General features: G+C 44.8%; 1 protein-coding gene across 2 annotated transcripts; it reads left to right on the forward strand.

Moving 5' to 3' along the window:
* The first annotated feature begins 340 nt into the window (after nucleotides 1-340).
* Nucleotides 341-21,212, forward strand: hgfa (hepatocyte growth factor a). 2 transcript variants are annotated; one of them, XM_034578118.1, is made up of 18 exons: nucleotides 341-706; nucleotides 4,136-4,292; nucleotides 4,430-4,542; nucleotides 5,148-5,259; nucleotides 9,094-9,236; nucleotides 9,846-9,966; nucleotides 10,143-10,261; nucleotides 12,748-12,919; nucleotides 13,098-13,249; nucleotides 14,116-14,209; nucleotides 15,264-15,403; nucleotides 17,127-17,159; nucleotides 17,396-17,504; nucleotides 17,594-17,668; nucleotides 18,474-18,611; nucleotides 18,720-18,826; nucleotides 18,946-19,079; nucleotides 19,665-21,212. In XM_034578118.1, the coding sequence occupies exons 1-18, from the start codon at nucleotides 643-645 to the stop codon at nucleotides 19,839-19,841; spliced, it is 2,160 nt and encodes a 719-aa protein (XP_034434009.1). In that variant the 5' UTR covers nucleotides 341-642; the 3' UTR covers nucleotides 19,842-21,212. The 2 variants fall into 2 exon arrangements, with proteins under 2 accessions (XP_034434009.1, XP_034434010.1); XM_034578119.1 differs by having other exon boundaries at nucleotides 342-706; nucleotides 13,116-13,249.
* Nucleotides 21,213-22,661: the final 1,449 nt, after the last annotated feature.

Raw genomic sequence — 22,661 nt, forward strand, 5'->3', positions numbered from 1 at the left:
CTGTCTGTCTGTCTGTCTGTCTGTCTGTCTGTCTGTCTGTCTGTCTGTCTGTCTGTCTGCCTCTCTGTCTGTCCGTCCGTCCATCCATCACATCCATCCAAAAGTGAAGCCAAAGTGTTTTGATCGCCACCTGGTGGCTGGGTACAATATAGATCTCCTCCATGTTAATAGACGGCACATGGGCCAAACTGAAAAGTCAATGTCAAATATTTTGGCTTCATTTCTGGATCGTGGGAGGACGTCACACTGTCCAGCGTCTGTAATGAGAACCGATAGCAAAATAAGACACAGTACAATATTTGTTTGCAGGGTAAATTAACAGCTAGTTTTGTTGGTTGACATTATGATGTATATTAGAAAAACTGTCACTAGAATTTGCATCCGGTTTTATTTTGGTAAGAAACCCCAGCCGGAAATTGTGTGAGCTGATTACGCGGGACTTGACGGTAGGAGCCGCTGACAGAGGAGCGGCGCACACCCGAGTCAAAAGGGGGTTGAACCGAGGACGTGCGGCTCCTTGGAAAAGTGGCATCCGAGGGAGGAAGGAGTGAGTCTTGTGCCGATCACCAGCCACCCGGGACTTCACACAGCCACCGACACTTTCCTCCGGACTCGAACCTGCGCCACAGCCCCTGTGCCACCATGAGGATAAACGTATGGATTTACCAGGCTCTGGTGTGCGCTGCCCTCACTGTACTGGACACAGGTAAGAGAGACAGGAGATGAGGATTATGTGCATGAATGGTGTTGGATCTCATTTTTATTTTATAACTAAAAAAAAAACAGGAATCACCCCTAGGAATTAAAGTTAGAAAGTTAGAAAAAAGTCCCAATTCTTCATGTTTTTTTAAAATTGTAAACTCAGGATTTACTTTAAAGCAGCTTAGGGTAGAACACGCATACCTCGTTGAGTTTCCTCTTCCAACCACGTGTATAAGCATGTAAACACGACCTTTCTTTAATTCTGATCATAGCTGCGAGAGTCACGGAACGAGCCTGATGACAAGTCCCGTCTTGCTCTGGGTCGTCTCCGTGTTTGATGCTCTCTGCGGTAACTAATTACGAAGATGAACCTGCTCAGGGCTGTTTACGCGAGGAGACTCATCAAACCTTTTAACAAGGATTTTTTTTAAGTGGAAGGAGGAGAATCACCCTGATGCCCTGGAGGATTGTTGCCCCTCCAACGTGCCATGTGGGTCAAATTGATCCATAGACGTGGATCCTCTGGGTAACCCCTGTGCCATTCCAGCCGCCCAAATGATTCCTCCACTACATCTGCTGATCTTACTGCTTTGTCGTTAACCTTTTTTATACAGGTCATGGTCAATAGCATCTGTTGGGCCCGCGCCAGCAGCTACTCTGGGGGATGGAGCTCGGGACGCCCGGTGCGCACCACAGCCGCATCCCCCCCCCCCCAAAAAAAAAGGCCAGCTCCGCGCTGCGCCATGACGCGCGGAGTCCGTGATATCTGGTGGCCATGCGTGCACAGTCAGTGTCCCGGCTTCACATCTGCCCCCCGGCTGACATGTCACCGAGTCAAAGCACTGAATCCATAGTTACCACCTCCAGGGGGTGCCGACCCTGACCCCTGACCTCCGCCCCCCCCTCTCTGCTGGAGTTGGGGAAAGTAAAACGCGCGCCTGAGCTGAGGTATTCGGTATGTCCCGGTAGAGAGATAGAAAAGGTGTGTGTGTGTGTGTGTGTGTGTGTGTGTGTGTGTGTGTGTGTGTGTGTGTGTGTGTGTGTGTGTGTGTGTGTGTGTGGCAGAGGGGTGGGGGTGCGTAGGCAACATCTGGCTGCGGAGCTCAGTTCCACATTGTGCTGCTCTGTGCATGGACCAGATGTAATGTCTGCTTAATTCGCACACACCTTGAACCTGCTACTCCTCCTCCTCTTCCTCATCCCACACATCTTTACATTCTATTCACTGATAGATTCCATGATTATTAATATTACTTTGCTCTGACAGGGGAACTCGACCAGCACACTTATTCAGCAGACGCTTTGGGTTCTGTGCTCAAGTGGAAGTGTCTGAGGAGGGTCAGAGTGTTGCTCCCTCACCTTTTTCCTCTCCACGTTTTTAAGATCAAACCAGAAATCCACACCTGCGCCCCCTTCCCATTAAATGTCCTCTCTCTCTCACTCTCACCTCTGCCCGAGCACCTTTTATCGTAATCTCCACCTTCAGCAAATGCTCTGGATTTTGGAGATAGCAGCGGTCTGACTGCGAGGAGAGGAAGAGACTAAGTGAAATCTAATTGAGCGGCCTGGCCAGACATCAGGGCTGGAGCAACACGGTGATGAGTGCCAGATGTGGTCCAGTCCAGCCCAAACATTAATAACAAGTCCTCCCCAAAAACCATTTTCAACCACGAGGAGCCTCTAAACGCTCCACAGTTTACAGTATGTTAAGTACACACACAACTTCTTGTGTCGGATCTTGGCGCAGCAGCACGTTGCTGTAACTCAGTAGCAGGAGATTTTCTTGTGTGATTTATTTCGCACTTGCCCCCTAATTATAAACGGGAAAATTATATTGTAACCGAGCCACAGTGCATCTGATGATCTCGCTGTAGCCCCCTGGAAACGCTATTTCCTCTACAAATCCATCCCACTGAAGAATTTTTTCCAGTAGGTAAAAATGATGGATATGTATCGCAGGAGGATTTAGACTTAAAATATGCTTTTGTCCTGCTTTTGAACCCACTTGGATGTCTTACACATTATGCTGTGTCTTTGCAATGATTTACTTCTCTTTTGATGTCCTTCCTCCGAAGGAGTGATTCGGAGTGAAAAGCCTATCAATTAAACGTGTTGGATCCCGATTGCTTTTATTAGTTAGTGGGAAACAATGACTACCGTGAGAGCTTTCCATTGGAATTTGCATCTTGATTTGTTCATTAATAAACAAAAGCCTTTGCCTGCAGCAGTGATCCTGTTTCGACATCTCATGCCTGATAGGAAGTCATAAATGCAAGTCATCAAATGGGTACCACAAAGTTGTAAAACTGTAAAAGAAAACTGTTTTGGCTCTGTTTCTGAGCAGTAAAATATGAGAGATGCATAGATATGGACTGGAGCACATCCGCCTGTTGGATGGACATCACTCTGTTTTGCCGGCTGTCTACGCAGTTTAGCAGCCACTCTGCTTTTAAGAAATATTGTCTTCAGTCCCAGACATACCTTACACCAGCTTTTTCTCAAGACATAAACTCGTGCGATCCCTCGTTGTGGCCGGCACAGCTGAAGATCCTCCGCGTCGTCCGTGCCAAAACCGTCAAAACAGCATTCTCGCTCGTTCCAATATTTGAACCCGCCAGGAGAAAACTCAAGGAAATATTCTCATTGCTTTGACAAGTTCATCTTCAGCCCCGGGAACTTGACATCAGCAGAGAAGCATTTGGCCGGGTCCTCCTGTGTTTGAGCAATGTGTGATGATGCTTTGTCAGTGAAGAGGAGACAAACAAATTCCACATGGTTTCTAGGAACGAACCATAACCTGTGTATAAAGATGGACGATGCGTATCCACTGCCTTCCTCTATCCAGAAATGAAGCCCAAATATCCCAGATACCAGTTGTGCCCCTTTTTTATAGCATCAAATATCGAATTTGACGTTTATTTTGAGTTTACTTTTTTGGTTCCATGTCCCATCCGCTAACGTGGAGGAGGCCGGATTTATGACCAACACTGCAGCCAGCCACCAGGTGGCGTTTAAAATGCTTTGGCTTCACTTTTGGGGCTCAGTCGTCCAATCTTCACGTCCAATCTCTGATGAGAACAAGGAGAACCAATGGTTAAATGGTTAATGTTAATGGTTAAAAATACTCGTGCATTACAACATAGCACCATATTAATTAAATTTAACACCCTCAGCCATAAAACTCTGGTGGATCGTCCAAATTTTCTGCTGCCGCTTCCACAAGTTGGATGACTCTGAGCTCCCAGAGTAATCCAAGTCATACTTACGCATTTTGATGCTGATGTAAACGTTTTTTAACAAATTAGAAACATGCAGAACTCCCAGGTGAGGCGATCGCGGCATTGGCTGGCCCGTCTCCTTCAAGGTGAACATAACGACTGTATCGAAACGTGCCGAAAGACGTTCTCAGGCTGCATCTTTATTGATTCCTCAGGTTTCTGCAGAAGGATCCATCAGTCGTTACAGCGGTATGAGAAGAGCGAGAGCCACATGCTGGTTTGCACAGACTGTCCTCAGGCCCCTCTGGTACGAAACAACCGATCGCAGGAGCAATGCGCTCGCAAATGCAAGAAGAAAAACTTCAACTGCAGGTGAGTTGTATTTTCTCTCTCCGTCTCTTTTTTGTTATCACTCCTCCTCTCCTCCTGTATGGACTCAGTATTTACATATTTTTCTTGTTTATCGTGGTCCCATCTCGACTCAACGACTTCCCGTGTGTCCTCGACAGGGCTTTCAACTTTCAGAAGCACAACAGGAAATGCTACTTGCTTCCCTTCGACCGTTTCACCTCCGGCGTGAAGAAGCAGGCCAACGTCAACTTTACTCTGTACGAAAAAAAAGGTGAATCCCGAAGTCTGACTCATTTGTTTTCTTTCTCATGAGAACGCTCAGGTGCAGGCAGGGGTTTCCACAGGGTTTGCCAGTGATTGCAGGTTGTTGGCTTTCTCGATTTGTTAAGGTCTCTTTCTGTTGACACAATAAAAAGCAACCAACCCTAGTTCACCCCCCCGAGCTGTTTAATCACTCCGATGAGGTTTGTCGCTCGCATAAACATGCAGCAGACTTGAGTGGAGTGTAAACAATAAAGAAATTCATTGTTTACAGTCGGAGCGCAGCCTGTTGGAATCTGGCACTTTAGAATGTACGGCAGAATTTACGTAAATCCCCCCCGCCCGGTGACATTAAATGAACTTCAAGGACTTTTCTGTTTTGGGAATAACACTCAGGCCGGGACACACTAAGACACAAGTGGGAAAAGGTCTCATTTGACCATACATGGTAAAATGTATTCCAGGTGGTCAGGGCAGCAAGAGGGAATAAACTTCTAATTTATGAAACGCTGTATAAATTGGCACACGAGGGAACACACAGGCACAGTTTGTATCAAAGGGAAAACATGGATGGATGTTTTCAAATGCTTTTTTATCCCTTTGCCCTTTGCTCAGATTATATAAGGGAGTGTATCATCGGCACCAAGGACTACAGAGGGAGGAGGTCTTGGACGAAGTCAAACATCACTTGCCAAGCTTGGTCAGATAATAACATCAATGAACACACGTAAGTCCTCTCATCTCCAACTAAACAAGTCAAACAAAATGCATTTTTCTACGTGGGACGGGTGGTTACGATTCACTTGTCACCTTGGGCGTGCAGTGCCTTGGACGGCGGTGTTTTTTAGGGAGGAGAGGGTGTTAATTATTCATTTCCCCCTGGCCGCATTCCTGCAGCCATCAAAGCCCAGCATCTCCAATCCTCTGGCCTCCGCCACCTTGCCGGATGCTCCTTCTTTATTTCTCTGTGTCTGATATAGAACAGGCCCCGGCAGCTGATTTACCGATGTTCAAATCATCCCCTTGCACCTCAGGGGTTAAGGGAAGGCGGAGGCTCTGAGACGCTTGAACGTTTATCCAGAGTTAAGTCAGATTTCTTTCAACACATGCAGGGATGTCCTCCCCAATGAGGCTGGTGTGTGTGTGTTTTTTGGTCTGTGACAGTGAAGGTCATCAGGTGTACAGTAGAGATGTGTTTTTCCACTGCTTCAGGAGAGGCCAGATCAGCGACTCTGCGAGGACGGTTCTGTGCCAGCATCTCATTAGTGGAGCTCATTAGTTACGAGATATTTTAACTGCGATGGGGGCGGGCCAGGGGGGGGGGGGTGGGGTGCGAGACAGAATAATAAGAGTTTGAAGAAGTACAGCGGGGAGGTAGAATGAAAGAAAGAAAAATGCAAAGATTTATGGACTGAAGTAATGTTCTGTCTGTTGTCCAGCTGAGCTCACAAAGCCACAGACATGAGGGAAAATACAAGATCAGTGATTACAACACTTTGCGGTGTTGGTCCCCGTCTTTTCCTTTCGTCTCTTACAGTTCCCCTCATCTATTCCCATTTCACGAGCAGTTATTCACATCAGGAGCCTTTTGTCATTGTTTATTTGACACAAACTTTCAGGCTCCTTCCCGAATGGCAAATGTAGCGTCTGACAACATCGCCTGGGCTTGTCAACAACTTTTAACTTTCAAAGGGTCAAAGCGAGCTTTACTTAAGGGAGATTTAGAGCCACTGTGGGGTTACCTAACATGGGACCATCCCGCTGGGTGAGAATTACCACCATAATGAACCACGCACCATTTGAGTCTCAGGTAACTATTATTTTCACGCTTGACCGATCACCATGGGGCAGGGGTGATTTCTCAGGAGGTTCCCTTCCAGGAATGGGAGTTCCACCTGTTGTCTATATTTAGTGTTTGAACCGCAGTGTGTGCTGATGCCCGGCCAAGCCTGGAGAGAGGAATGGAACATTGTTATTCATATTCTTAATAATAGATAACATCGCAGTCATTTGTTTATTCCCGCAGAGACCTTAATTTATTTTTCGGCACATTTCCACTGGGAGGTCTGTTAGCGCTTTTGGCTTCAGAAACCCACTGGTGCATATTGGATTTTATGTTTTGCTCAAAGGAAAAGGTTGTTTTTTTTTTTTGGAGAAGAAAGAAAAACTCTAGGAATGATTCATGTGTCTCAATCTGAAGCTTTCCCCAGCAGCTAGTGAGTGTAGCTTTGCAGGAAAACTAAAAACTGTTGGAAACTGTTAGCATGGCTTGTCTGATGCGAGCTGAACTGGCCGTTAGAGTAGACCTTAAACAAAGATGGACGACGCAGCTCTACTTCCTCCCATTGTACAAAGATTTAAGCTAAAATATGTCTGATACAGAAGCCGCCGTCTTGCGCTTTCGACATAATTTGGAGCCAGTAGACGGCACGAGACATGTTAGCGAGATACATGTGCTCGACCAATCTCGAGTCTCAGCTGTTTATCAGGTTTTTACAGCATTAAATAACATTTTAAAATCAAACTTACCTGAAATATGCTTTTTTGACTTTTTATGTCCCATCTGCTAAAGTGGAGGAGACTGAGCCACAAAGGGGAAGTCAAGATGATTTGACTTTACTTTCGGGGATCTGTCATGTCGTCCATACAGTCTGTGGCAGTTACACGGCGCTAATTCTAACTATGCCTAGCTAAGCTTAAAGTTTGCGTGCGCCGGATCTTTACATCTAACTCTCGGCAAGACAGTGAGTCGGTGTACTCCCCCAAAATGTCGATTCTTTCCCTTCAGGACACTTCAGCAGATGTCAGCTGTCACACTCTGCTTCCAAAACGCCTGTATTTATGTCTCAATATTTATCAAGCAACCCACTAACCCCTCACTTCCTTTAATCTCTCCGTCTCTCACTCCTCTGGATGCTGGAGCACTGAAGCGTGACCGTGTTTGTTCCCCAGTCGCCAGGTGCACGTTGCTCGACATTGCGCAGCAGTTACTTCAGGTCTAGATTTCATCTTTAGCGATATCCCAAAATCTAGCCAATATGTTAAGTCGGCCCAGGGAGCGAAGCATGTGTGCATAGTGTCTGCCTGCGCTCCGATGGGAACAGACTCTGGCAAGGAGATGAATAACTGGCCAACATCTGTTAGCACAACATCATTATGGTTAACTTGTTCCCATGCCACGGCCTTTTACGGACTCTCACCAGATGCGGCCTCTTTTGTGACGTGACGAACCGTGTAATTCCATTTATAAATTAGGGACACTGTAGTATGATAGAAATATATATTAAGCTTAAGAGTTACACACAACAGATGTGAGTTGTGGCGCTTGGCACAGTGCTGCTTCCGAGCAAGTGTTTTGTTTTAGTTAAATGCGTAAGTGAAATGTCAATGTTAGACTTAACCCTGTTATACTTTGACACTTGTAGGAATTACAATGCGGTTGAAAGTCGTCCCCCCCCCCCTGTCTCCTTTAGCTCTGTCTCTCCTTGGGCCAAGTTATATGTCTGACATTTCCTCCACGCCTGGGCTGAATGATATTGCGCATTTGTGTAGAAGCCTTGCATAAACCCCAGGGCGCAGAGGGGAGAGCAGAGCAGACTCTCCCAGGAAAAGAGTCATTGCCTGGGGTAGAACGCTCAGACAAGCTGCTGAAGGGAGGGAGGGCTCTGGTTCTTTTTCCTCGTCGTTCCCTGCACATGTTTTTTTTTTTTCTTTCTTTTTGCATCATCAGTTAAACACCGAGCAACCTTTTGGCTCGTTCCATTCATTCTGCTCACTTTCTCTTTTTTAAACCACTAAAGTTTCACGAGTTTTCTTCTTCTCCTCCTCCTGTGCAAAAAACTTTTCTTTTTCTCCACTCTCCCCTTCTCCGTCTCCCTGGGTGGGAGGGGGGAATGCGGTCGACATGGATCAGGGGGGTGCTGACATGCCAGCTTTTAATCATCCTGCCCTGACACAAGACAGATTTCACACACTGTCCATTTAGTGCGGGGATCCCATGCCTCTCCCAGCGCTTGCGTCCCACATGTTTGGTTTCGCCTGGTTCTTTTTCTTACGGCCTCACAGCGGCTCGGTCACACTGACGTGATGTAGCAGTTGACAGAGAGGGATTAGGTTTAGACCTGTTCAAAGGCTGCCAGTAAATGACACGCTTGGGCTGCTCCAAGTGGTTCGTGGCGTTGTTCTGTGCTGTTGGCGGTCACTGTGCTGTGACAGAGTCTGGCTGCTTCACACATGAGGGACCTGCGATGTGGCAGCAATCAGTGTGGCAAACCGCCCAAAAGGTGCAAACCTGGAGAGGAGAGACGTACTGATGACCTACTTTGCATGAGATTGCTATGACTGCTTTCTTCTAGGATTTAAAATGTAACCTGGTCACATAATGGGCACTAACATTTGTTAAAACTGGGTTAACATCTTAATGGAATGAATTTATTTTGCATGCATCTGAGAGCACTAGCAGGCAGGTACAACCGCTGTATATACTAGCGGAGCAGCCAAGTGTGCAACTAAAATGTATTTATACAGCTTACAGTATCAGGTAACACTTTCTCCCTTGTAGGTTTTATCCTGATAGTTTCCCAGCGGAAGACCTGAGGGAGAACTTCTGTCGGAATCCCAAGAACGATCCTGGTGGTCCGTGGTGCTACACCACTGACCCCAACGTACGGGTGGAGGAGTGTGGTGTGCCGCAGTGTTCGGAGGGTAAGGCCCTCCGAAACATCATTACTGGACAATTACATTCGGTCAGCTTTAGCAGAGCAGATACCTCCACCAAGGCCCAACAGTCCCCATAAATCCAGGATGTTTGTTTGGACATAGTGAGACAGCTATTGAAGATACATACAAACTGTTCATTCCTGACCTAATCCACATAATCTCAGCTGCACATTGGTATTTACAGGTTTCTAGCCCTACTCAGATATCAGTCCCCTATTTACGATCTTATTCTTTTCGTTACGATCCCTGAATTATTCTCTGGAAAATTTGTGAAAATGTCCCAATTGCCTTATCTCGTGATCCCCGATTCACCGCTTTGTCCAGATCTGTTCAAGAATGTAATGGCTTCTTTTTTGACCCATGTCTTATGCTTCCACCAATTTTCTTTAAAAATCTGATCAGCAGTTTTTTACCTAATCCTGCAGGCGAACAAACAAACAATTCAGTAAACACATAACTTCATTGGCGGAGGTGATAACTCAGTTCACGTCAGAAAGCCAAATAAGGTTTAATCAATGTTTATGTGGTATATATCTTTGTCTGTATCTTATAAAGTCATAACATGAGTAACGTTAAGTTTTGCTTTGTTGACAGACGTCTGTATGACGTGTAACGGGGAGGATTACCGAGGCAAAATGGACCATACAGAGAGCGGAAAGGAGTGTCAGCGGTGGGACTCAGTGAGGCCTCACAAACACCTTTTCCAGCCCAAAAAGTGAGAACTAAACTCTATCATTTCTCACGTACAACACCCGCCTACGCCCATGACAGATGCTTAAATAAATGACGCTAATACCCGAGGGAGGTAGACCTCACCAGTTGTTATGACTTACTTCTCTCCCTCCTCATTACTTCTTTTCCTCCCCGCTTCCCCTCTGTTTCCTCTCTCAGGTATCGTGGCAAAGATTTAAAAGACAACTACTGCCGTAACCCAGATAATCGTCGCCGTCCCTGGTGCTACACCATGGATCCGAAAACTCCATGGGAGTACTGCAACATCACTGTGTGTGGTACGGACCTATTCACTGTATACACTCAGATCTGGGGCCTGGGCTTTGTGGACAAGTCTTCAACAAATCAGCGGAAGACTAAATTACTGTTATACGCTGATTTATGGCTTTTCTTTGTTGCTGGTTTTCCTCCGTGTCTAGTTCCTTCACAACCTGATAACAAGTAAAGCCTTTTTCAGACATTGGGTCCAAAGCATTTTTCGGAGTTTGCCTTTCACATATGAAATATGCAGCAGGAGATTTTCTGGGCCAGATGTCCGGAACATTCAGGCGAGGAGTAACATCTAGGTAACAAGTGTTATTACCCGAATCTCTCGAATTCTGTTGTCTTTCCAAGTTGACATCTTCATCAGCGTCTCCTACGTGTTTGGCTCCTCCTTTGCATCCTCAGATATTTGTATTTTCCAGACATTTTACCTGGGGGCTGGCAAGGGAAAGTTATGGAAAATGTGTGGAACAACTGACGGAAATGTCCCGACTTCTGTGCATGTCTCACACAGTTAGGAATCCATTGTCAGATTCATAGCATTTAGGATCCCTTGCTTGGCTTTGGGACAGACCAATGGCGGTTTAGCACTTCCAGCAAGTGGTTTGAGTGCGTCAGGGAGTTTGCTACATGCAGGACTTTGGCGGTTTTGAGGTTCTTGCGGTCAGGTCCCCTGCGGAGCCTCAAGTCTTTTGTTGACCCAGCTCAGTGTTTCATGTGGTGCTTGGGTTCAAATCCCTCCACCTCAACAAGGAGGAGTAAATATGTTGTTGGTAAATTGTCGAGTCTGACTTCAGAGAGCATGTAGTGTTTTACTGAGACCACTCACAGATGACTAGGGGCAATAAAGCGGAGGACTACAATAGAGGCTACTATACTGCGATGTCCCACATTGCCACCGGAAGGTCTAATAGTGGATTTAGTACTGTGAACATTGTTTTTGACATTCATATATTCAGAGACAATGGGCGAATTATAGGGAAAAGCTTAATTAATGCTCAAAGAACAAAACAGTTGCAGATGCCTCCATGCATGACTCGGGGGGGGGTCAGTGGATGGTGTGTGGAGCATTAAAACCCAACTGAGAACAACAATCTCCATCCCCATGATCAAAACAAGAAGTGATGGAAAATCTTATGAAACAATGCCATTTGATCCCCGTTCACAGACTTGTAGAATCGATGCCCAGATGCACTGAGGTTGTTTTGGAGGCTTGTGGTAACTTAGAACCTTACGAAGATAGTTTATGTCGTCACCAATTTAGAATATTATTGTTGAAAGGTCTTGTGGATTGTCAGGAAATGACACAGTATTTACACAATTACTTGTTTCCAAGGATGTCACTGTTTGCTCTTTGAAATTGAGATGGGGTATTTTTCATGTTTGCAAATTTGTTTTTCCCGATTTTCTTTTTTTAGGCCGGAAACTATAATTGGCCCATTTCACATGTGTCTGATTGAGCTGTAGTGTGGAACACTGGCCTCCATGTTTAATACAGATGAAGAAAAAGAAAGAGTGGATGCCGAAAAGAGGTCGCACCTTTGGAGAATTTAATTTTTTCACTGAACGCGCTTTGAAATATTCCCACATGCTCAATGACAAACACACAGAGCATCTCTCTTTGTCTCTGTCGGCCGCTTACGCACATGCACCATACAGTACATGATATGATTTACAGCCTGGGCGGAGGATCAGCATTTGTCCAGATGTGTGTATCCCTCAATGCCTGCCCTCAGAAAGATAAAAACCACTGACCTGTGCTACACAGTGCACACAGACACTGGCATGCATTACATCAAGCCGAAGAATCCCCCCCCCCCCCCCCCCCCCCCCGCCAGCTCGTGTCTGCCTCAAAACTTCTGCTTCACTCCTCCATCTTCCCCAATCTCATTTGTCAAAGGCTAAAGAAACAGAGACAGAAATCCGGAGGGGAGAAGTCGCTCCCTACGTACCGGCTTTTCCTGCTCTGCTGAAAAGCAGAATTCCATCTGAAGATGTTTGGAATAGTTTTCCGGTGGATAAAGTTGCCCCAGTCGGACCAGGCTGGATGTGATATCTTTGTTTGGGTTGAAATAAACAAATTCAAACCCGGATCCTGAAGTTTTTGATGTTTAATTGCGAGGCTAAATATGTGTTCATGAATATGAGCTCCGGGAGTTTCCCAACAACAACCTGTGACATTGTGTGGTGTCAGCAAAAGTTAGATAACTGCATATTGTTGTGGATGTCCCCTACGTGCAAGAATGTGGGGCACCGGTGTTATGAATACACATAAAGTTTCCTATCGCAGCAGAGGCGAAGAGGGGGAGTGCTACTGTTTTTGATCATCTGTCTCTATGTTAAACACGACACATTCTTCTGGGGATTAATATCTCCCTCCTTCTCTCCCTCCCTCCTTCCTGCCTTCAGTGTTTTACCACTCCCTCTCTTTTTCTTTGCCTTCTTTTCTCAAGCTTTCAACACGATTACAAATCTACGTTTTTTTCTCTTTCTTTCTTAGAGTCGGACTCCAGCGAGGACACAGACGTCAATGTCACGACGTCCTGTGTCCAGGGGAAGGGCACAGATTACCGAGGCACAACGTCTGTCACTCCTGAGGGCGTGACGTGTCAGCGCTGGGACTCTCAGTTCCCCCATAACCACTCGTTTCTGCCCCAGAACTTCAAATGCAAGTGAGTCACGCTTGTTTGGCGGCTCGTGATTGGTTGGATTCAGTCCCTCTGTGCTGTGTCAAGGCGGCGATTTGTTCATTTCATGCATTCGACTGTTGAAATGCCAAGAAAAAGGATTTTGAAGTTCTTAGCCACGCTGCAAAAAACACAGTAATCAGCACCATGATTTAAATTGTAGTTTGTGTGTGTGCCACAGAGACCTGCGAGAGAACTACTGCCGTAACCCCGATGGAGCAGATTACCCATGGTGCTTCACTACAGACCCTAAACAGAGGAAAGCCAACTGCACCCAGATCCCCAGGTGTGATGCTGAGGCCACACAAAAAATAGGTAAATGGCTGAAAAAGCTGGATTTTAAAGGAGCAGTTTGACATTTTTGGGGAATATGCACATTATACTGTAGATATAAAGCTAGACACAGCAGCTGCAGTTGTTTTCTCAGTTTGGATTTTGAAATAAATTTGAAAGATGTATGGATTAAGGAATGGTTTTAACCTTTGGACAGAAAGAGGCCAACTCCGAAACAGCTGCTGGCTACTATCGCTGCATATTTACCTTCCAGGCATGAGCTTTCATCCAACTCAGCAGGAGAGCAAATGTTTTGCATTTACCAAAATGTGAACTATTCCTTCAAGTCTGTCAAAGCCTTTTCCAGGTGGCAAGTGTTTTTAAGAGTTAACAATTATTCAATAATTAGATTTGAAATACTGGACTACAGGTGCTTGTCATGTTTTTGCAAAGAGAATCACACATTCGATATTTTCCCCATAGGACTGGACCGCTTGGCAACTGCCCAGTGAATTCCGCTTCATGGGAGATCAAAACCCCAGACTTTGTCAATAGTTCTCGCTGTCGTTTCCCATCTTTCTCTGCTTTGCGTTTCAAAAGACCACAGATGTCAAAAAGCGGCTTATACAAACCCCTCCTCTGATTCTGTTTAAGAGAAAAGACGTAGCACGGTTTAAATGTTCTATTACATCTGAGAACCACCAGTTACGCGGGGAGGCCTTGACATTAAACTGATGCAAACCACAAGGAGAACACGAAACACCCGAATCCCTTTCCTCGTCTCTGCACTTGCATGAATGTTCGTTTGCGAGTCAGCCCGCTCACAGACTGTATTTAGGTGTTTCAGAAACTGCTGGGATCTGCTATTCTAAAATCAATAAAAATAACCTTATCCTGTTTTTCCTCAGAGTGTTACGAGGACATCGGAGAGATGTACCGGGGAACTTTATCCATAACTCGCTCCGGGATTCCCTGTGCCAACTGGTCACATCACATAGACAGGTAACAAACTCATTGATTCTGCATTGTTATGTGTCCCGTGTCTCCTCCTCCTCACTCCCAGTCGAGCTTCAGCTGCGTTAGGAAACACTGGAGAGGCTGACATTCTTTTCAGTGTTTGTTGACAACTTAGCTCCCATTGCCATGTGAAAATCCCTTTCATATGAATGAAGCTAAGCAGTGAAAACAAACAGTGGGAGGAAATCGGGGGGGTTCCTCAGGGGTCAATACGAGGCCCAATTATTATTCATCTAACTGTCGAGAGGAAACCCTGGGGTGCTCTCGGAGTGACCCATCGTGATGGAGAGGTGGCCCACTGCGGGGCGGTTGCTTCATGCTCAAGTCAGGCTGTTGGAATTACTTAATTTATAGGAATTTTAAAAGCCAAAATGACACAGACAGATGGACATGTTCCAGAGCCGACCCCTGACCCCAGGAAGTGCTTTCTGAGGGAAGCAGATCAAAGCCAATCAGCTCCCTCGCGTTGACTGCAGCCAGCGAGTCTATCCTGCTCAAGGTCAAGGGTCGCCCCAGGAAAAACGGCTGAGAGCAACAGCTTGTTTTACATTCTCCTGGGATGTGGAATTATCTTCACCTCCTGACAAATTGTTGTCTATTGCTTGGCATTATGTTTTGTACCCACTAGCTGCTTTCCAGGGATGTCTGAGAAGGTTATGTTTAATTTTAGTGGGACGCTGCAAAAAAGACACAATTAAATATGAATTTGTTCCAAGGAGGATGTGGCTCCTACTGGTCTGAGCCCTGCCGAATGCTTAGAGTGCATACTTTCATACTCCCATGAGCACACTTCACAAAACTCTGCGTTTCCTTCTACGGGCTCAGTGCAGCGAATGCAGAGGATTGATTGCACTATAGGAAAGCCAGAGTCAGACTTTCCAGGCACACACCGCGGTTACTTACAGTGTATATGAACTGTACGCGCATTAAAGGTGTAACCACGACATGGCAGTGTGCATGTTAATGAGACACGGGCCAGCGTGAGCTCTGTGCAGAATAACAAATGGAACATGAGAATCTGTATTTGTGTGTTTTACAGTGGGGATTCTCACTCTACAGTGTCCCATGTAGGGCTGGAGAACAACTACTGCCGGAACCCGGACCGGGACAAGCACGGCCCCTGGTGCTACACCAATCCAAACAACCGCCTGGCCTGGGACTACTGCAAACTGAAACACTGTGAGTGGCCTAAATAACCTTGTTTCCTCTCTCGTCTATCTACGTAACAGTGGATACGTCCGGGTTCATCAATCAAATTTTTATTCTGTAGCCCATATTCACTATTTGTCTCATGGGGATTAGCCATTCATTCATTTTGTATTTATTTCGAACATGTAATTCAAAAAAGAGAAATCATACACACAAGTGAAAAAGTATAATTTATTAACAGTGATGAGGGAATCGATGTACCAACAAGCGTCAACATGCTCCTTATTGAGTTTGAGAGCTGCAGGTGGGAGTTTCCTGCACTTGTTTCCAGTCTTTGTGCTAAGCCGATCTTGCCAGCTCATGGCATTAGCTTCATATTTACCACACAGACGTGATGCATCTCACTTTGGCCTCAGCAAGAAGGGGAAAATAAGCATAGTTCCCAAAACAGTTTGAAGGTGGAGGCTCTTTCAGAATAGATGGTCGTAATATTACGAGAATAAAGTTGTCATTTAAGAATAAAGTGTTTTTTTAGGCCACGTGTCTTTTGAGAGTGGGAGTTTCAGAACACCAGTCTGTTGCCTGCATTAAAATGAGTAATGTGGAGCCTTTTCTTTCGTTATACTTTACAAAATACTTAATGTTTTGGCACATCAGCCCCACATTATAATAAGTAATCGGACTTTTAATTTTTAATCGGACAAAGTTTGATGCAAAACATTGTCTATTACTCTCGAAATCTCCAATTCTTTGGTCTTCAATAAGGCCCCAACACACTCGTAAAAAGTTGCTCTAATTAGATGCAAAGAGTTTACCACATTTCCTGGTGTGTTTTTAATGTCCCGACATCTGAATAGCATCTTTACACAATTTCCCCCATGATGCACTTCCTCTTGAATATGCTTTGTATGCACATGGTGGCTATAAACCTTGTGTCCCCCATGCTATCATCATGAGTGTTCCCTTGCATTACCTCAGAAATTATGACCACAAGCCAGGAGAAAAAATTAATAGCACTTCTTCACATGCTTGTAAACATTTGAAATAAAACAACCCACTAAAGTGACCCCGTGCTGCGATATGCAAAAGTTCTCAGGGAAGTGATTCCGGTGTCAGCTCAGGACAACGTGGTCCTGGTCTCCTTTAGCTCCTTTAATCCTCCAGGTGTAAAGTATTTGAACAATGTCGCTCAGATTCCAGCTGCTTGAAAACAGAAACAAATATTCGACCCTCAGATTGTCCAAAAAAACACTTTAAATAGATCGTGTATTTGCGCTTGGTACAAAGCAGAGGATTGTTTTATTTCATCGACTCCACCTATAACGTGATAATCTTTATTTCACACAGCCTTACGTAATGTGTTAGCTTGCGGTTTAGTCCAATTTGCAGAGAATAACCGTGATGCCCAAACAGCAAACAGATGCAGGACTGTGCTGTCATCCTTTTATTCCAGAAAATGGCTGGTTTCAATCATGTTGCGTCGAAGAGCCTCTTTCGAATGGCTGCACCATAATTACTGTAATGTAAAACATGTCCTGCATGCAGTATTTGAGGTCTCGAGCAAATTTCATTCCGTCCCGCGGTCGCTAACTGATGTAGCCTCCGACAACGACTCGGATCTGAAGTGCTCGCAAAGTAAAGAAAGGTGCGGTCCGCGTCTGAGGTTTTGTGTCGTTTTAAGGTCGACGGGTCAGAATTATTCCCGCGGCTGTCACGTCTCTTCTTACACTGTTTTTTCTTTCCCCTCTATCAGGTGAATCATCTACAGTAGCTCCTCAACCAAGCAGTGAGTATCACTTTGACTTATCTGGCTTTTACCAGTCTGGTCCTCTTCCTCCTCCTCTTATCTCTAATCTTTTCCCTTTTAAACGCTTTATATTGAATCCATCTGCTGTCATTTACCGGACTAATCGAATCATATTTTATGGTCCTGCTTTGACATTTTTTTAATAAATCTTTTCCCATTGAAAGATAAATGATACATCCATCAAAAATAAACAGCGTCTCCTTTTTCTCTTAAAGATCTAACCCGACCAAAGATATCATGCTTCGTGCACATAAACACCAGAATAGTCGGCGGACATCAAGTGCAAGGTACAGACGGCAGCTGGGTGGTGAGCATCCAAAGAGAGTAAGTCCTATTACCTCTCTGTGTTTTTACAGATTCTCCTTCGTCCCCCTGGTCGTGAATATAACAGTCTTCTTCACGTTTTTTCTCAGGAAGGCTCATTTGTGTGGCGGCTCGCTGATCAGAGAGGACTGGGTCTTGACGGACCAACAGTGCTTCACCTCCTGGTAATTCAGAATTTTATTGTGTGTCTGACTTCACCATATCTTTCCAACGCCTGCTTCCTCAGGCCAGATCCCGTTTAATGAGACTTATCCTCAAACAGACCTGAGATATGGAACAAAGCAGTCGGACTGGAGATCTGTTTAACTTCTGCAGTTGTCAGAGCCACTCGTATACTTGTACATGTAGTATCTCTGTCATCTGCAGCAGTGGTTTTAATGGAGACCTCCCTATCTGTGTAGTAATGTGCAGTACTGTAGGTATCACATGTGGTGTAGATCAGCAGCTTGAAGCTGATGCTGTGTAGTGGAGGGAATCGCTGTTTTTCCGTTTTCGCAAATTTTGAAGGCTTATGATGAAAAAATTGCTTTTAATATTGAATTAACTGATATAATGTTCGTTGTGCATTGATGGATTTTCTGTTTAAAATTGAATGGAATGGTTTGACCACACGCAACCCAACTAGATCTGTACTCAGTAGATCACTGAGGCCCAACAGTCGTCTTCAATTCAAATTTCACACACTCATAGATATCAGTCCCCCAAATGTGCTTCACTCTTTTCAACAAAATCTCATAATTATTCCTCGTGAAAAGGGTGAAAATGTTGAAATCCTGGATCCGCCCCCTGATCTGGACCCCCACAATATTCAAAAGTGAGCCCACTGTAGATCTGAGCCCTGAGTTCTCTAACGTTCCTCAGTTGATCCCTCAACCTGATCAAATTAATCTCTGATCAAAGTGGCGGCCGACTACACAAGTCACAAATACTGCAGGTTGTCCATCTCACACTGGTCCTTGTGGTCTTCAGTGTTCCAGATCTCAGGGATTACAGCGTGCAGGTTGGTCTGCGCCACCTCAACCAGTCGTCGCACCACCCGAGGCTACGCATCTCGCGCCTGATCTGCGGCCCAGAGGGATCCAACCTGGTCATGTTGAAACTAGCAGAGTGAGTCTCCAGCCCCACGCGACGTTTCCACTGATATTTAAGATCCGAATATTAAACTGTGTTACTGTTAAAGTATAATTAATGGACTGTTGTGTGTTGTTGTTGTAGCCCTGCACCTGTGTCTGAAGGCGCCTCCACGATTCATCTTCCAGTGAAAGACTGTCACATCCCCGAAGGCACCAACTGCACCATGTATGGATGGGGCGAAACCAAAAGTACTGCCTTCACTCGCCAATATGCCAATAACACTACATTCCATTATCATTCAAATTGAAGAGATGTAAACGTGTGTGACCTCTGACACTCACTGGTTTGTGTGTTCTTCTCCGCACAGAAGCGGGATACGACGAGGCACTGAACACGGTCACCATGCCGATGGTCAACAATGAAATGTGCTCGCAAATCAAAGGGGACGCCGGGGAAAGCAGGATATGCGCCGGCGGCATGAGAGGAGAAGGTGTCTGTGATGTAAGGAGAACGTGAATGTACAGTACTCACAATGTCATCGAGCCACAGAACAAACTACCATGGCAACAGCTTGAAATGTAGTTTTCTTTGGAACTACTTTCTACTGGAGAAATAGTCCCAGAGGAAATGTTCAACGTTGAAGTTGGGGATTAATGGGAAATGCATGACTGTATGTAAAGATGGACAACATCACTGCTTACCAAAAGTGAAGCCAAATCATCTTGATCACCCCCTGGTGGCTGGCTGCAGCATAGGTCATATGTCCTGCCTCCTCCATGTTAGTGGATGGAACATAAACCAAACTAAAGAGTAAACATTAAATACATTTTCTGCAATTTTGGGTACTTCTTATTACACTGATTGGTTTTGATTCAAGTAGATTTTTGTGATTTGATGCTATAAAAACGAGGGGAAACATCATGACTGACAGCCGAGACTCCCTCGTGATTGGTTGAGGGCGTGTGTCAGCAGAGTTTCGCAAATCCACTCAAATTATTTAAAAATCGCAAGATATCTTGGGATATTTGGGCTTAATTTTGAATCTTCTGTGTTTCTGATGTTTTATTCTCTGCCCTTCTCCCACAGAGAGATAACGGCGGCCCGTTGGTTTGCCAGGAGCATGAGCGCAAAGTCATCGTAGGCGTGAGCATCCAGAGGACGAAATGTGCCTCGTCGCAGCCTGCACTCTTCGTCAACGTCGCTTTCTACTCGGAGTGGATTTATAAAGTGTTCAAACTTTACCCCAGCCCGGAGAGGAACTGAAATAAATTCCGGAGCGTACCACAGCTGGCGAGAGGCGGGAGGCGACTCTGGGTCGGACCTCTCCGGCGCGGACCGCAGGGGAGACATGAGGAGAAATCACCAGTTTGGGGATTTTTAGCGGCCGAAGCTGTCGTTTTACAGAGAGGACGGGGACTCGTGATTGAAGACTGGATACGATAAAGTGGAATCTCCCGCATTCCTCCACATGCAGGTTCTTAGCCTCCAGAACATTTTTACAACCAAAGTCTCGGGCACATGGACGACGTACTAATTGTATTTTGACATGAGAATGACACGTGTGACTCAGTATTATCTCCTGGAATATACTTGAATATGGACGGAGCCCAGATTCCCTGTTGGACACGACTGTGACTGGGATTTCTTTCTTTGCTTTTTTATTTTAACGTGTTGAGCTGGACTGCAAAACTTTTATTTACCTCCAACACACACACAGATGTTAACAACTATACAAATTTGGCCATAGTGATTTCAGATGCCATAGAAATATAACCATACCCAAAAATAATAAACAAGGTATGACCAAAAAGGAAGAAGAAGTGGTCTGTAACTTTAAACCTGTAAACTTTGCTTCAGATATACCATGAATTAGGTGTATAGAATACACTATAGCTGCTTGAAACGCTGACTGCAGCAGCCCTGGCGAACCATTCAGTGCTAATTGTGCGCAGTAGCCGGACTGCCTTTTCCCCAGTTAGCTGTAACTGTTAGTTTCCCCCCCCCGTGAGAGGGTCTAAGTAGGAACTGAGCAAACTGCTCCAGATCTTATGCTAATATTTGAAGCATGAGAGAGAAGAGCCATGCCAAATATAACATGGTTATTTGGTCTCCAGTTTGGAGGGAACTGTGGCCCCTGGCGGGCTGTGTGTGGTCAGTAGGATATTTTATATATATGTATGTATTTCTTTTTAAATTTCATGGAAAGTGACTCCTTATGTACATAACTGCAGATTTATTGAGTATGTCTCTGCCGTGCCGTAAGATTTTATAGGTCTTATAGATCTGGAATATTTTTGGTTCACTGAGTAATGTCAGATTGGCTTCTTCCTGTTTCGGATTGTGTTTAATATTTAAAAGATAGGACTTGTGGATTGTGAGCGGTCGGGTTGGTGTATTTATTTCTTTGGAAAGAGCAGAAGATGTTGCAGATAATGATACTTGTTTTTTGTTTCTAACCTGTAATAACATGCTGCGTGTTTGACTCCAGGTTAAAGACACAGAAACAGAAAGGAACACACCGTTGACAATGTGCCTTATACATTCAAACCAGAGACTGTAGATAAAGATGGACGACACGTCTCCACTTCCTCCCACTATCCAGATGTGAAGCCAAATTATCCTGGATACACACAGTTCCAGAGTCTGAACAGTAGTGATCGTGAGATGGAGCCGTGGTATAAAAGTCCTGCTGATACACGCAGTCATGTCTTCCATCTTTGTCTATGGAATGTTTTTTATTTTGGGGGGGGGGGGGCAGTTTAACAAGGAAGTGAAAATGCATCAGCTGAAAAAGACGACAATCAAAGTCATGCAAAAGTTTTTATCCCCAGATCATTTCCTAAAAATAAAGAAAATTTGGAAGTTGTGACAGAATTAGTTCATGAAGAATGACGCCCTGTTAATGAGGAAGAAACCACTGATATGAAATCACACTTTTGATAAAGAAAAAAACTTTGCAGATTATAATTCCCCCCCAATTGATTCCCCCGATGACCCTGTTATTCCCACTTTCTGACCCCGGTGCATTTTAGCGGTGTTGTCTTAAAGCGTAAATGATTTTCTCTTGTTCTGAACATCACGTGTAAAATGCTACGTACATTAAAAACATCCAGAAACTCTTACAAAGGTTATAAAAGTCTGTGGAGCAGCAGTTTGAAAGGAAGACGCTTCACAGACTAAACTGGGGAAACCAAATATTCTTATGTCACGTAGCAGATCACATGACCTGTTGCCTTCTTTGAAAAAACGAATGGACTTGTAACTGTTAATTTATGTGACTTGTTAATTTACCTTCATGTAAATAGGCCTCGCGCGTCCTGTAAATTACAACTTGTAATTTTTGTAAATACCCTCCTCGAGTATTTTGACTCCCTGATCATTCTGTTTATATATTTGTACAATGTAAACCTGAAATATAACAGCTGCTATTTTGTGTTAGTGGGTTGTTTTTTCTATCTACGGCCTTTTTTCTGAATTTTGTAGCCTTTGTATTATTCCTATTTTAATAAAGAAAAACTGACATCACACGTTCCAGTAGTGGTCCTTCCGCTTGGCGTTTTCCTCTTGAGTAATATGTCGATTAAGGAATATCCCGAGTGTGTTTATTCCCTTCTTGGCAGTTTACTTCCTTTGTCACTCACAGCAGCAGCTTGTAGTACATGAGAAATGCCCTGAAGTGGCTGAGAGCCGCAGATGTCATCCATACCACGGCTGCGGAGGATACATAATAACATGTCTTAGGAAACATTTGGATAACAAATTTGGACGTCCCCCGCAGAGTTAAGTGATACATAGCTGAACTTGGATCGGCGGCTCGGAGACTTCTGGTTGCTCAACGTGAGATAAGATAATACTTAATGCTCCGAACGCAAGATGGATGCTTGTGTCAGTTTGTTATATTGAGGTAAAAACCTGCTTTCTGTCATTTTGTTGACAGAGAGTTCGGTAGCCAGTGGCGAGATATTTCACTTAAAGTGGAAGAAGCAACATATGAGATTTCGATTTTTACACAACTAAGACCCTGTGTTTATCAGCGACTCAACTCCCAGTGAGCCTGGGTCCCATCTTAGATTAGCTGATGGT

Source organism: Hippoglossus hippoglossus, chromosome 23 (genome assembly GCF_009819705.1).
Source record: "Hippoglossus hippoglossus isolate fHipHip1 chromosome 23, fHipHip1.pri, whole genome shotgun sequence".
Taxonomy (NCBI): Eukaryota; Metazoa; Chordata; class Actinopteri; order Pleuronectiformes; family Pleuronectidae; genus Hippoglossus; species Hippoglossus hippoglossus.